Consider the following 15,967-nt stretch of genomic DNA (forward strand, 5'->3'; position numbering starts at 1 on the left):
AGGTCTGAGGCCATCACCTCACACCCTGTGGTCAGTCTGAGGTCTGCGGCCATCACCTCACACCCTGTAGTCAGTCCGAGGTCTGAGGCCATCACCTCACACCCTGTAGTCAGTGTGAGGTCTGCAGCCATCACCTCACACCCTGTAGTCAGTCCGAGGTCTGAGGCCATCACCTCACACCCTGTAGTCAGTCTGAGGTCTGCGGCCATCACCTCACACCCTGTAGTCAGTCCGAGGTCTGCGGCCATCACCTCACACCCTGTAGTCAGTCTGAGGTCTGCGGCCATCACCTCACACCCTGTAGTCAGTCCGAGGTCTGAGGCCATCACCTCACACCCTGTAGTCAGTCCGAGGTCTGAGGCCATCACCTCACACCCTGTAGTCAGTCCGAGGTCTGAGGCCATCACCTCACACCCTGTGGTCAGTCTGAGGTCTGCGGCCATCACCTCACACCCTGTAGTCAGTCCGAGGTCTGAGGCCATCACCTCACACCCTGTAGTCAGTCTGAGGTCTGCGGCCATCACCTCACACCCTGTAGTCAGTCCGAGGTCTGAGGCCATCACCTCACACCCTGTAGTCAGTCTGAGGTCTGCGGCCATCACCTCACACCCTGTGGTCAGTCTGAGGTCTGCGGCCATCACCTCACACCCTGTAGTCAGTCCGAGGTCTGAGGCCATCACCTCACACCCTGTAGTCAGTCTGAGGTCTGCGGCCATCACCTCACACCCTGTAGTCAGTCTGAGGTCTGCGGCCATCACCTCACACCCTGTGGTCAGTCTGAGGTCTGCGGCCATCACCTCACACCCTGTGGTCAGTCCGAGGTCTGAGGCCATCACCTCACACCCTGTAGTCAGTCTGAGGTCTGCGGCCATCACCTCACACCCTGTGGTCAGTCTGAGGTCTGCGGCCATCACCTCACACCCTGTGGTCAGTCTGAGGTCTGCAGCCATCACCTCACACCCTGTGGTCAGTCTGAGGTCTGCGGCCATCACCTCACACCCTGTAGTCAGTCTGAGGTATGCAGCCATCACCTCACACCCTGTAGTCAGTCTGAGGTATGCAGCCATCACCTCACACCCTGTAGTCAGTCTGAGGTATGCAGCCATCACCTCACACCCTGTAGTCAGTCTGAGGTCTGCGGCCATCACCTCACACCCTGTGGTCAGTCCGAGGTCTGAGGCCATCACCTCACACCCTGTAGTCAGTCTGAGGTCTGCGGCCATCACCTCACACCCTGTGGTCAGTCTGAGGTCTGCGGCCATCACCTCACACCCTGTAGTCAGTCCGAGGTCTGAGGCCATCACCTCACACCCTGTAGTCAGTCCGAGGTCTGAGGCCATCACCTCACACCCTGTGGTCAGTCTGAGGTCTGCGGCCATCACCTCACACCCTGTAGTCAGTCCGAGGTCTGAGGCCATCACCTCACACCCTGTGGTCAGTCTGAGGTCTGCAGCCATCACCTCACACCCTGTGGTCAGTCCGAGGTCTGAGGCCATCACCTCACACCCTGTGGTCAGTCTGAGGTCTGCGGCCATCACCTCACACCCTGTAGTCAGTCCGAGGTCTGAGGCCATCACCTCACACCCTGTAGTCAGTCTGAGGTCTGCGGCCATCACCTCACACCCTGTGGTCAGTCTGAGGTCTGCGGCCATCACCTCACACCCTGGGCTCATGGAGCAGAAGCTCCTGGTCTACCTCTTCTTGAAGTAGATGAGTGCTTCTAATGAGTACGTTTTACATTTTATGCCTTACAGATTCCAACTACGGTGGCAAGATCCCCATTGTGTGTTTTGCCCAAGGAGGTGGCAAAGAGACTTTGAAAGTGAGTCTTGGTTTGGTTTTCTAGAAGATTGATCAACAAGCGAACCCAGCAAATTTGCATTTTCAGGGCTTTGGGGCTTGTGTGGTCAATTTCTTTTACTACAGCAATTAGGTAGTATTCTCTTAGCCACACAATGTTCTCTAATATTCCAGAAGAGGCTTTGGAAGAACATGAATAGCCTGTATACCTAATGTTGGCTTTGGCCGTCAGCCCACTAAGGAGAAGGGTTGACATTAACTCCTAAGACAGATCATAAGCAGCATGTATGTTGGAAAACCATGGTTACCCCATGTGCGTGGAGATGGGCTGTGATCATAAACACACAGGTTGCCCCCAGATCAGGATTCCCAGACCCACCAAAAGCCCATCCACATGCTTCCTGGGCCTGCAAAGACTCCACCCACAAGAAGGAACCCCAAACCCTAAGTGACTCTGAGATCACAGAAACTTCCTGAACAATTCTACACTGCCAAGTTGAGTAGTCAAGCAGGAATTCTGCTTCCCACCCCATCCGTGCAGACTTTGGTCTTACTGAGAGCATTTTGCCGGCAGCCAGGTATCTGCTTGACTTTAGAATGCATCAGTGTTATCGCATTTTTGTCGGTGTCTCAAGGCATGCACGTCGTGCTGAAGATGCCTAGTTTTAGGAATAGGACTTCACAAGAAAGTGATTTTCAACTCCTCCTTTTAATTAATTTCACATTGATTTGCCTGCCCCCTCATTTTCCAAACTATTCTGTGTAGATACTACGATTCTTTATCTTCCACTTCCCTCCCAGAGCCTCCTCCCGGAGTTACAAGTAATTCCTGGCCAAGTTGTGGAATCATAACCTAGCACTTCTCTTTGTTTATGCAACAATGGCCTTCTCATTCATTCATTCATTCATTCATGTGTATTTATTGAGCACTTGCTGTAAGATCTGCTACTGAGACCATTGGTAAATGAAAATTTTTCAGGGAAAGCCTTATCAGGGAAACATAAACGATTTTTTTTCAATATGGAACTCTCAGTAGGTGACATAAACTCTCTTTAAGAGCAGAAGAGGAAGAGAGGAAGAGAAAGTAATTGAAAGATGGTTATGTTTGTTATCTCTCTCTCAAATTTTAGATTTGAAATTCTGATTTCCAGAGGGCCACTACAGTTCCATGGCATTTTCCCCGAGCACCTGTGCAGCCAGTAACCGTGCCCAGAACAGGGGACAAGAGAGAGGAGGGACAGCTCCCTGTCTGATCACCCCACTCCGGCCCCAGCATGCGGACACCTGCCTGCAGGGCATGTAGTGGGGTGCAGAGCTGGGAACACCCTGGTGTCTGCCCCAATGAGGCACCACACGCTCCATGGATGACATGTTCTCCATGAAGGCATTCAGTGTCTCCTAAAGGTTGGGGACTCAAAGTTTCTTCTGGGCATATATATCACTTTATCTTGCCATCAAGTGAATTAAGACTCTAAAGAACGATTCCCCTCTGCCAACCTCTGTGGAAATAAAAGTGTGGTGCATATTTATATAAGAAACAAATTTAATTTTATTCTTTTTTTGTAAAAGGGGCAAGGAAAATGATTTGGGAATTCTAAGGGAAATGGGTGTCAACATAATAGAAAATATGTAGCTGCTTGAAGGTATTTTCATACTTCGTGAGTATGAATATTTTTAACCTATGTCACATAAGCTGTCAGTGATAATACTGAATACCGTTTTAGAAGTTGTCATGCAAATCTATGATGTCAGGAGTTGAAATGATCAATTTTGTAGGTAGAGATATTTTAAAGCACTTATTATGGAGAACTTAAGGTCGTCACGCGTGTCCTTATTATGAGATTTGGTATTAGCACAGGGTGTAATACACCTGGCCCATATTTCTCATTCATAAACAGTTACAAACATTTGGTTTGCTTCTGATTGAAATAAAACCCCAAAGGAGGGGCGCCTGGGTGGCTTGGCCAGTTAAGCGTCCGACTTTGGCTCAGGTCATGGTCTCACAATTTGTGGGTTGTAGCTCCACGTCGGGCTCTGGGCTGCCAGCTCAGAGCCTGGAGCCTGCTTCGGATTCTGTGTCTCCTTCTCTCTCTACCCATCCATGCCTTGTGCTCTGTCTCTGTCTCTCAAAATAAAAAAAAAAAAAAACAAAAAAAAAAAAACAGAAAAAAACAGAGGAAAATGTGCAGAGATGTGTCAAGGTGTCTGGTCGACCACCTTGGTCCCGAGTGCGTTGTGTTGGCCATCAGTGTGTCTTTCTTCTGGCCGACTCTGTCTCCCCTCTCCCAGGCCATCAACACCTCCATCAAGAGTAAAATCCCCTGTGTGGTGGTGGAAGGCTCAGGGCAGATTGCAGACGTGATCGCGAGCCTGGTGGAGGTGGAGGATGTGCTGACGTCATCCGTGGTCAAGGAGAAGTTGGTGCGCTTCTTACCCCGCACGGTGTCCCGGCTGCCTGAGGAAGAGACCGAGAGTTGGATCAAATGGGTGAGCTTTAGGGGGACTTCCGGGTGCTGAGAAGAAGGCAGCTAAGTTCTTGGGGAGGGAGGAAGCCTTACATGCCCGACTCCGCTAGAGCTGCATTATTTTATCTATTCTCAGTGACACTGAAGTGATACTCTGGCCCAAACCAGGTTTCTCGCTGGAAATTGAAGCTCGCGTAGGTTAGATGACTTCCAAGTCTCTGTACCTGGTAAGGGTAGCATATGGGGTTCAAAGTCAAGTCTGTTTGCAAAGCTGGTAATCCTTTTACGCCCTGACTTCACCACATGTTTAGCTTCCGAATTTTGTGTGTATCAGTGGAGGGGAGGCAAGAAATCCCAGGCAATGATGTTTTAGAAATTCACTGGAGGAGTTGTTACTATGGAATGATTGCCTTTCTAAATTAATTGGCCTGTGATTCCATTCAGAATCTCTCGCCCTTCTTATCAGATCGTGTAAGAAAGGTACTTACCAGAATATCTATTACACTTCTTATCGCTAAGCCTATAAAAGTATTTTAACATAATGCCATGCCTCCTCACTTTTCCGTCTGTTTCATGACTGCTGTTGACCGGAACTGGCTTCCATTTTCTTGATCGCTCAGTTCCTAAGAAAGCTCACATTAATATTAGTGGGTGAATTCACCTCAACTCATTCCAGAATGGCGTTCGATGTTTAGATAGTTTTACGAGCACAGGCTACCACTTGGGAATTTATCCATAAAGGAAAAAAAAAAAAACAGGCTATAGGCAATGAGCAGGTGATTTTAGTCATAGAGCCCATTTTGTCATGAGAGTTCAAGGTTGGATTTAGTATAAAAAATATTCCTTAACTAGATTGGTATTTCAACAGTAGTTAGTTGTGAAAGCATCTCAAAATACCAAACACGGCAAGCTGAAATCCTAGAATAGTGCAGATAATCTTGTTCATGGTAGCCTCTGCCATTATTTAAGGTAAGCCTAGACAAACCAAAGCCTTGTAAATAATGAGAAAAAACCCAGGCTTCTAGGCTGTTTGGTACTCTGTGGTAAGTTAACACACAGTGGGACCCTACTGGTCTTCTTTAATTTCATATGAGTGGGCACTTAGCTGAAATAATCAGGAAGCAAGTCCTTTCCGTATTAAGCCTTATTACCTGGAATCCAGAACTGAAAAACACAGATGCATCTTCTTCCAGAGTCGGTGTTGGTGTGGAATGGCATCCTGACCCACAAATTCTTGTATGATATTCCTACTTGAATTATTGCTTTTCTCCGATTTTATTAAAAAGGTAAAGCTGGCGGTTTTCTATAAAAGTTTGTGCTGGGATTTTCTTGTATCTTGGCCCAAGTCCAGTTGAGAGACAGACACAAGAATCGGGTGGATAGACGTTAAATTTTATCAGCTTCATTGATGATGAAGGCAAGGTTGACAGATGTGGCTTGGGGTGCAGTCATAACGGGCTTTCTTGTGCTGAGCCCCGGAAAGAGACAGATGAGCCCACCTAGACGGAGGTGGCCCTGGATAGCTTCTGCGTCTCCCAGGCTAGGTGTGTGGCTGAGGGCAGACAAGAGCACGGGCACTCTGCCAGGAGCAGATCCCAGTGGAGACGCAGGAAAGGGCTGGCCAGGCAAGGCGAAAGTCACCAATCAGATATGTCACTCTCTCAACCTGAGTAGGAGTGAGTGAAGGGGTAGAGAGTATCACAGGGCCTAATTTGGATAGAGCTTGCTCTGCATACAAATACACGGGTAAGGAAAAGGAGGCCTCCCTCCCCGAGTGGTTGTACATGTGTGATTGTCCACATGTTGAAACCTAAATGGTCTGAGTCGATTCCAAACATATCAGCAGAGCAATCCCAGAGTATGCATATCAACGGCGACATTGTATGTTGAGCACTGTACTCAAGGTGCTTTCCCTGGGTGGAAGGAAGAAATTCAGTGGTTGCGTCAAGGATACACACAGAGGAAGGAATCGACAACTCTTAGCTTCCCACCAGCGATGGCCCTGGGTCCTCTCCAGTGACTTTCCTTCTATTCCTTATGCAACTTTTCTTCTGGAGTCCGAGCCACATCATGGCCAAAGAACAGAGGCCATCTAACAGGTCCCCCACTCTTGACAAAGGATTTTCATTTCTGCTTTAAGAAAATCTGTCACAGGAACTCTGAAACAGGCTAAAAATCAGACACATTTCACTTATCCTGTCTGGGATTCATACCTCATTCGTATTCATATCTAATATGCTAATGATCTATCATAGTTATGATCATGTCAGAAGACATCCGTCAATAATACAAAATTAGTCTGGCATTTTAATTATGCACTTATATAAAGTTTTGCAATTGGTACAGGTTTCCCAAAAGACCATGGTAAAGAGTGGAATTATTGATTAATGAATGCATACATCCAGTCAGATATTAGTTGAGCAACCCCCCAGGCTAATTGGGGGTGACCTCACTGATCTTGTGGACAGCTAACCCCCAAATCTGCACTCATGGTTTCCTGACCTTTCCTGGAGACCCAGGGCACCTCTTCCCTACGATCATGCTTTCTCCTTCTACCAGTTCAACCAGAGTTATCCCCCTGTGCCCACTCCTCACCTTCTCGAGAAGTTGACTCTCCATAGTATCCCAATCTATCAAGCAGTCTAGATACCATTCATTCATTTATTTCAAACTCATCTACTCATTTATGCAGTTGATATTTATTGAATGTATACCGGATGCCAGGTTCTGGAATAGGCACTTCAGGAAGAACAGGATACCCAGCAGGAAGAGCCCTTGTCCGCATGGAGAGAACAGAAATTGGAAAGAAGTTTAGGTTGAGTGATTACAATGTATAAGGTTGAACTGAAATAGGTGTTCTTAAGAAAGGTTACATGGATTTGTAAGGGCACGAGCCAAGGGAGCCTGGCCTGGTATGAAAGGGGAAGGCTTCTCAGAGGAGGTGATATGGAAGCTGTGATCTGAAGGTTAGGTAGTTAGCGGGGTGAGGACTGGGATTGGAATGGCCAGAACAGCATGAGCAAAGGTCCTGAGGTGCAGGGCAAGCACGGCCTACCCCAAGGACCTATAATATGGCAGTGAGGGTGGAAGCTGGAAAGCTTACCAGGGACCAAGCCAGGCAGCTTCTTGAACACCGTTTCAAACTTTGGGCCTTGTTCAAGTGCAATGGGAAGTCCCTGAAAGGTTGAATTGTGATGGGTTGTGTTCAGGAAAGTGCACACTGGCTGCAGTGGGGGGACAGGACTGGAGGAGGTAAGAGGGAGGTGTCGAGGAGGGGCCCAGTTAAGATTCCCTGCAGCTGTCCCTGGGCCCCGTCAGTTTGCTCCATATCCATAGTCACGTATTCCTTCTTCCTTTTCTTTTTGAAAGAAAAGATGTCTCCCTCCCACTTGTGCCCCCAGAATCGTGGGGCCTGGACCCCTTCCACCTGTGATTTCTAGCTGGACCCTTTCCTTCTGAGCAAGGACTGCCTGTGTGGCGAGAGGGCCCTTCCCTTCACCCCACCCCCTCCCAGCCTGTCCGTCGGGCTGCCCACCCTGGATGTGTCAGGCAGTTTTCCTTTATTTCCTGGTCACCCCTTGATCTGAGCCTCTGAACCCCCAGCACGGCCTTCCCAGGAGACCGCAGGCTGAACGGTCACCCCCTAACGTCCAAATCCAAGGCCCTGCCTGCCACAGCTTTCATCCTCCCGACCTGGCCTGACACCCCCCTCCCCCAGTCCACGTGACACTCTGCCGCTCCACATCGTCATTTCCAGACGTTGCTGGGCCCCCATCCCCAGCCCGGAGCTCAGTAAACCCAACCGGCTTCCTCCGCTGGGGGAGCTCTGCCTCATCAAGCTCCGGCCAAGCTCCCCAGCGCCTGAAGCCCTGGGATCGGGTTTTAACATAAAACATTACAGAAAAATCACAAAGGATAACAGCAAATTCCTTATCTCTTTCTCCAGTCACCAAGTCTTCTTGGCTGTTGTGCACATTGGACTTTAGCTTCCCGTGGGTGAAGGCCTTATGACCGCACTTGGTTTCTGCGGCTTAAAAAACAATTTTTTTTAGGTTTATTTATTTATTTTGAGCGCGTGCGTGAGAGAGAGAGAGAGAGAGAGAGAGAGCAGGGGAGGGGCAGAGAGAGAGAGAGAATCCCAAGCAGGTTCCACGCTGTCAGCTCAGAGCCTGACATTGGGCTCCAACTCACGGACCGTGAGATCATGACCTGAGCAGAAATCAAGAGTTGGATGCTGAAGTGACTGAGCTGCCTTGGTTTCTGTGGCTTCTGTCGCTCTTTCCTCATTTATTTGCTCATTCAACAATTGAGTGCCTACCGCATGCCAGGCTTTGTGACATGCACACGCTCGTGTGTGCGCGCACACACACACACACACACACACACTCACCCCTAGTCCCTTGAGTCTCAGCTCTTTGCTGGGGGCTCTTTCACACGTGTGCCCTTGTACAACCAGTGCTCTGTTCTCGTCGTGGTTAAGGGCTCATTATTCCAGTTCAGAGGTTAGACGCTACGGGTACAGACACCCTAAAGGGAGGGAAGGAGATTGGGAACGCCCTCTATGTGGTGTTTAAAAAAAAAAAATGGAATAAAAGTGTCTTCACCAAAAGAGAGAAGCTTATGTGCTCCCTATGTCTGAAAGCAGTTGCCTGATGACAGTGCTCTTTAAATCTTGCCAGCTCAAAGAAATTCTCGAAAGTTCTCACCTGTTAACAGTTATTAAAATGGAAGAAGCTGGGGATGAAATTGTGAGCAACGCTATTTCCTATGCTTTGTACAAAGGTGAGTAAAGGTAGCGTCTCAAGTTTCAGCTTTGTGTTGCTTTCTGCGGCTTCTAATGGCCTGTGCTTATTTCTTCAAACAGCTTTATTGAAATATAATCTTGCACTTAAGTTTGGTTATCATAGATCGGAAGCTAGAATAACTATTATTGGCCTGCTGCGTTAAATCTCCTTGGTTGAATGTATTTAATAGAACAAGAATTTTTATGTCGTTAAAATACCGGTCGAATATGATCCCAGCACTCTCCAAAGAGCTGTCTGCGACCGTGGGTTAAAATTTTCATCTGGGTCTCAGGAGTTGATAAAAGCTGTGGGGCTTTGTCCTAGGGCTCCCCGTGTACTCAGATGCACACACACTTCACACATATGAGAAAATTTGCATCCAGTTTCAGGAATTTACACACCTCCTGAAGCTTATGGATGAACCTGTTTTAAAATTCTCATCCGTGATCTTTGCCATCTTAGAATTCCATCAAGGCGGTATTACCCACAGTAAAGCAATCGTTGGCCAAGACCATGTAGAGTTGAGGCAGCTGAGTAAGAGATGTGAGGTATGCAGAGTAGGGTAAGGCACTAGGAAGTGTGATTTAAGCATTAGCCATTTATTAGCATTATTCTTGCTGTGTTTGCCAGAAAATTGGCTGTTTCAGTGTATTTATTAACATGGGATTATATTTGTAGAGATACATAGATACAGAATATATTAGCTCTGGAAAAGACAATGAGAACATTGTTATACTATGGCTCATTATTTCATAGATTTAGATATAATTTAAGTCAGACAGGGTCCTTGAAATGTAACATTTATGGAGTCTGAATCTGTGAAAAACATCAGCATAGCATAGTTACACTGTTAGGATATGAAATGGAAAGATATTAACGTTTGAACTGATCTTCATTATATACTTTAGGACATACAGAATATGGACAAGAGTGAATACCATAGAGAATGTGGCTAAGAAATGACAATTCTGAGTGTCAGATTCTAAGAGAACATGCTTTAGAATCTCCTTTATAAATGGCTCTGATAATTGGCTGCGTGGCCAATTCTGACTCTCTTTTTTCTGGGGCGTCGATTTCCTTCCCTGTCCCCCTACAGCCTTTAGCACCAATGAACAAGATAAGGATAACTGGAACGGGCAGCTGAAGCTTCTTCTGGAATGGAACCAGCTGGACCTAGCCAGTGATGAGATTTTCACCAATGACCGCCGATGGGAGGTAACAGAAGCCCTTCCGGGTTATCCCAGTGTCAGGTCGGGCCAATTCAGACAAGGTCTTCAATACCAAATCTCATAAAGCACTGTTCCACTTCGGTGCCAACCTTTACTTCCCTCATCTGTGGTTTTGGACAACCCCGTTGACTTAGTAGGATGGTTGTCGAGAGATACTAAAAATAGAAGCACTTACTGTAGGAAAGTATCAAACCACTACCGCCATTCAGAGTTTCCAGCCTGCGGTCACGATGCGAGATGTGCTTCTCCAGTTGGGTGTGGTGGGACAGACACCGCCCTAGGCGCAGACCGGGAGACGTACGGGGACACTGTGTGCAAGATGATTGGAAGGGGTTTATCAGAAGGAGCTCGACTAAAAATCGAGAAAACAGGACTCATTTTGCACCGTGTCCCAACTGCCCAGCCAGTCTCTGGTAAGAGACTTGTCAGCGGTGAGATGCGTATGGGAAAAATAGAACAGCTTGTTTGAAGACCCGCAGTGAATGTCTTAGGAGTGAGGGACTCCGGACTCCCAGCCAGACAAGCACCTCCAATATGGAAGTGGTATGTCTGTTAAAAACTGTATTTTTTTTCCCCCCAGTGGACTGCTTCTTCTCACTGGTAATTTGATCAGAGTGGTAGGACTGCGTTTCTTTTGGCAGTGTCCTCTGGTGTCCTACTCAAGTTAAATCAGCCTCAGGAGCTCTGTTTGGTAGACCCAGTCCCCCTTGGGTCTGCAAGGCCGTGTGCTACTTTGCTTTTGGTTCCTCTGGATTGACCTAAGTCATCAGTTGGTGGGCAGTGAGAATTCACTGAATCGTCTACGCGTACGCGTGGCGGGGAAGGTTCGTGTATTTCTTAACGTTCATCGTGCGCAGTCAGGCTCAGAAAACATTTTTAAGGCGTTGTTGTATAATCGAAGACAAAGACGTGATCTATGTTATATTAGCACGTTATCAGTTTTCATAATGTGATGCAAATGAAGTAATGGCTTATGGGTTTTTAAATTATTCATTCCTTTGGCACACATTCACTTGTGTTTGGTCTTTGCAGCATAACGAGCCCTATTGCATGATGCAAGGCTTTAATAAGTTGAGAGAAGGTAGAATTATAAGCAGATCTAGTTAGGTGATTTGTAAACTAATCCCTGTGTGTGAAATGTTCTATTGGTGTAAGGTCAGACGGTGCAAATAAACATAAACTTAGGCAAATAGCGGACGGTGCGTTCAATTTTATGGACTCATTAAAGATAGTTAAGGGTGAAGGGCATAGTGGTTACAAGGATGAACCCTAGAGGCAGCCCAGCTGTGTGACTTAACTCTGCAAATCGCTTGACCTCTCTGTGCCTCAGTTTCCCCACAGGTGGTGTGTTGGCGTCAGCTGATGCTGACTTGGAAGAACTGACCGCTAAAGTTTTAGACATTTTGTGTCATTTGCGTCACTTGTTCAGTACAGTCATTATTAAAATTGCATAAACTCAGAATTAAATTTTTTTAAATTAAAAACAGGCAGTAAGGGGCGCCTGGGTGGCTCCGTCGGTTGGGTGTCCGACTTCGGCTCAGGTCATGATCTCGTGGGTTCGTGGGTTCGAGCCCCGCGTCGGGCCACAGAGCCCGGAACCTGCTTCGGATTCTGTGTCTCCCTCTCTCTCCGCCCCTCCCCCGCTCATGCTCTGCCTCTCTCTGTCTCTCAAAAATGAATAAATGTTAAAAAAAAAACTTAAAAAAAAAAACCCCAAAGGCAACAAATAATCAAGACTCATCACTTGAGCATTATTTGACTGCATTTCTATCATCCGTGCTCCGGAGGTTGATCACGTCTGCCATCTCTTCATGCTGGAAATTCGAGACAGTGATGTGCTTCTTCTCTTCTGCTCCCAATTTTGCGTTCAGTGAGATCACACTGGTGCCTGGAAATCGGGCACAGTGGGAGCATTGACACCACAGGAATTGAAAACGACCACAAATGAGCGCCTACTTCCCCCACAGAGATGCGATTGGCAGACATTTACCAGCACAGCACCCACCGCTCATCCGTCAACGGAGGTGATAATGATAGCGTCTACCTCATTGGATTCTTACGGCAATTAAATCAGATGATGTTTCTGAAGCACTTAGAACAGTGGCACATATTAAACACTACCTAAGAATCTGTTTAAAAATAAGCAAAAGCCTTTGGCATAATGGTAATGTTGGTGTAACCTTTTACAGCGCACAAAGCAGTCTCGTGGTGTTTATTTGTCCCTCACACCAACCCATCGCAGGGACGATCTCATTTTGCTGGTTAATAATCCAGGCCTCCGTGGGTACCACAGGATCAAGAGTTACTGATGGGTTTTGGAGGGCCTGCTCTGCCCTCAAATCTCTGAAAAGACATATATATATTTAAAATTTTTTTTTTCAATGCTTATTTATTTTTGAGAGACCGAGAGAGAGAGAGAGAGAGAGAGAGAGAGAGAGAGAGAGAATGAGCCAGGGAGGGGCAGAGAGAGGAGGACATAGAATCCAAAACAGGCCCCACGTTCTGAGCTGTCAGCACAGAGTCTGACACAGGGCTCGAACCCACAAACCAAGAGATCACGACCTGAGCTGAAGTTGGACATTTAACCGACTGAGCCACCCACACGCCCCTGTAAAGATCTTGACCTGTGTTAGCTGGTTTCATCCCTGCAAACACCTATTGTACAGAAGAGTGAACTGAGGCTCGGAGACACGGCCTTGTTCTAGGTGACCCATCTAGGTAATGGTAGAGACAGGATTTGGAAACAAAGACGTGTCTGACTGCAAAGCTTTTCTCTTTCCTTGTATTCCAGTGGTTCTCAAAGTGTGGTCCCCGGACCAGTGGCAGCGTGGGCATAACCTGGGGACTTGGTAGTTAGCAACACAGATTGCCAGGCTCCATGTTGACTTGCTAAAGCAGAAATTCTAAGATGGTCTCTAGCCACCTGTGTTTTCAGAAGGTGACTCTGACTGAAGTCTGGGGACCCTGTCCTATCAAGCGTGTGACCGAGGGAAAGGCAATGATTAGAAGGATATGGGAGGTGCTGGGCAAAGGAACACGTGCCTTGAGGACAGAGGAGAAGGTGTAGCTGTCTCGTGCTGGCCCGGGGCAGGCCTCCCTTCCCCTTCTTATCCCACCCGGAGCCACAGCATGGGGACTCAGGGGCCACTTGGCAGGTCTGTCTCCAGGCAACTTGTGATCCCCAGAGGCCCAACATGAGACAGAAACAGAAACGGTTAATGCCGCCCTTGGCAGAGGATATTCCCCCAAACTGGGGTCAGAAAAGCATCATGAGGGAAGTGGGCTGGGCAGACAGTAATGAGGAGTGGCCGGGATGTTGGGGACTGGAGTCTCCAGGTCCCCGGGAGCAGCTGTCACTTGGCTCTCGCTGATGGTTCTCCGTGTTGTCAGACTTTCTGGTTTTCACTTCTAAATCTGGATTTTAGTGCTGCAAATGTGTGGATATGTTTTTTTTTTTTTAATATTTACTTATTTATTTTGAGAGAGAGAGAGAGAGAGAGAGAGAGACAGCAGGAGTGGAGGAGGGGCAGTGAGAGAGGGAGAGAGAGAGAGAATCCCAAGCAGGCTCCACACTATCCACACTCTCAGTGCAGCACCCGACGCGGGGCTTGAGCCCGGAAACCGTGAGATCATGACCCGAGCCAAAGTCAGATGCTCAGCTGACTCAGCCACCCAAGCACCCCGGAAGTGTGTGGGTTTTTAAGAGCCTTCTAAACTGTAACGTTGGCAACAGAATCACATTGTAGGATCTATTCTGGAGGACAGGCGGAACATATCCGGAAGCTACAGTGGCCTGTCATCCACTGGTTTGGGTCTGACGTAAACATGAATTATCTTTAATAAGATTCTCCCTAAGCTCCCATGGGATAGGTTTATCACCGGGCCCAGAGAGTGGGGGTAAAGGTAAATAATGACCAGGTGTACTTGTCAAGTGTCCCACAGCCATTGGCCTGGTCATGTGTGGTTTGCTGGGCAACAGGAGGGTTCCAAGGTGCCGGTGGTTGGCTCACAATCAATGTCTAGTGTAGACTTCAGAGAAACAGTGTGAACCACACTGCCTCGGAGGACTTCTGCCGTGCCAGGCACCGTGATAAATTCCTGACCGACACCGTCATCTCTACTCCGCTATAGCAAGAAGCCAAACCACCTGCACACCCACATCCAAGCCCAAGATTCCACCTCGTCGCTTCCCCGTCTGTTTGGGCTATAATCCAATGTTGTATTAGAGCTGAAAAGGTAAAACGTATTCCCCCAAACAGGATTAAAAACAAGTTGAAGGTACTATTACTTGGTGGCTGGAAATGTGATGTGGTTGAGAAAGAAAACGCTTCGTGTTTCCCTCAGTGGCCTCAGGGTCTGAGTCCTTGCTCTGCTTTCTCCGTAGTCTGCTGACCTTCAAGAGGTCATGTTTACGGCTCTCATAAAGGACAGACCCAAGTTCGTCCGCCTCTTCCTGGAGAATGGTTTGAACCTGCGGAAGTTTCTCACCAACGACGTCCTCACCGAGCTCTTCTCCAACCACTTCAGCACCCTTGTGTATCGGAACCTGCAGATTGCCAAGAATTCCTATAATGACGCCCTCCTCACGTTTGTCTGGAAACTGGTAGCTAACTTCCGAAGAGGCTTCCGGAAGGAAGACAGAAATAGCAGGGACGAGATAGACGTAGAGCTTCACGTACGTACCAGGGCGGTTGTCCGCTTTTGCGTCTTCCTTCGAAAAATCTCTCGACCTCCCCCTCTCCCACGTCTCCCCTTGCCGCCATAAAGTAGCTAACATGTTGGCGTGGTAAATTTTTGCTACTGCCTTTCCTTAAGATCATGAGTCTACCTGCTGGGTCGTCTGATATCTTGCTTTAAGCTCTGTGCTATGTTTCAAATTACTGTCGCGGTTTTTCTTGATTGCAAAGCTTGGTGTGGCGCACACACTGTCTGAAGGCGTCTAACAAGGAAGAGGGAAAAGTGAATGGCCCCTGTTCGTGTCTCAGCCTCTTGGGCATGATGGGTTGCCCATGTGAGGGACTGCCAGGTTTTCGTGTGTAGACAGAAGAGGCAGTGATTATTTCCAAAGGGATAATCCAGGTTTTCATCTGGGAGGCTGTTGTCGATGCACCTGAATTCTCTCAGGCCTCTCTCTTCTTGACCACAGGCAGGCTCTGTTTCCAACTGTCAGCACCTGCTACTCTTTGCCATAGGTTTGCTTGGGGCCCCGTGACTGCCAGCGGTTGGTGTATAAATATCCCAGCTCCCTCCCCGTTTGGAGGAGCTAATTCTTTTTTTTTTTTAATATTTATTTATTTTTATTTTGAGAGGGACAGAGAGAGCACAGGAGGGGCAAAGAGACAGAGAAAGAGGGAGAGAGAGTCCCAAGCAAGCTTCAAGCTGTCAGCGCAGACACTCGTGTGGGGCTCAATCTCATGTATTGTGAGATCATGACCCGAGCTGAAATCAAGAGTCGGATGCTTAACCGACTGAGCCGCCAGGCACCCCCGGAGGAGCTAATTCTGAGGCATGTGTTCTACACTGGCTCCCAGGACTCCCTAGTGGTAGTAATCTCTAGTTACCTACAGTGACAACTTATTGATAACACACCCTTCTCATTCGTTCTTTCTTTTCCGATCTTATGCCTCACTCTCCTATGGGTTTCCCTGGGATCACTTCTCAGATTGACTACTCGTCTCAAATTCTTGAT

General features: G+C 47.8%; 1 protein-coding gene across 1 annotated transcript in view; it reads left to right on the plus strand.

The window, feature by feature from the left end:
• The window catches only part of TRPM8 (transient receptor potential cation channel subfamily M member 8), a 77,337-nt gene that overhangs the window by 22,779 nt on the left and 38,591 nt on the right, over positions 1–15,967 (plus strand). The window contains exons 7-11 of the mRNA XM_032594166.1: positions 1,755–1,822; positions 4,090–4,287; positions 8,945–9,047; positions 10,146–10,264; positions 14,663–14,953. Of these exons, the coding sequence (XP_032450057.1) occupies positions 1,755–1,822; positions 4,090–4,287; positions 8,945–9,047; positions 10,146–10,264; positions 14,663–14,953 (779 nt within the window). The remainder of the gene's footprint in view (positions 1–1,754; positions 1,823–4,089; positions 4,288–8,944; positions 9,048–10,145; positions 10,265–14,662; positions 14,954–15,967) is intronic.

This window comes from Lynx canadensis, chromosome C1, assembly GCF_007474595.2.
Source record: "Lynx canadensis isolate LIC74 chromosome C1, mLynCan4.pri.v2, whole genome shotgun sequence".
NCBI classification, from domain to species: Eukaryota; Metazoa; Chordata; class Mammalia; order Carnivora; family Felidae; genus Lynx; species Lynx canadensis.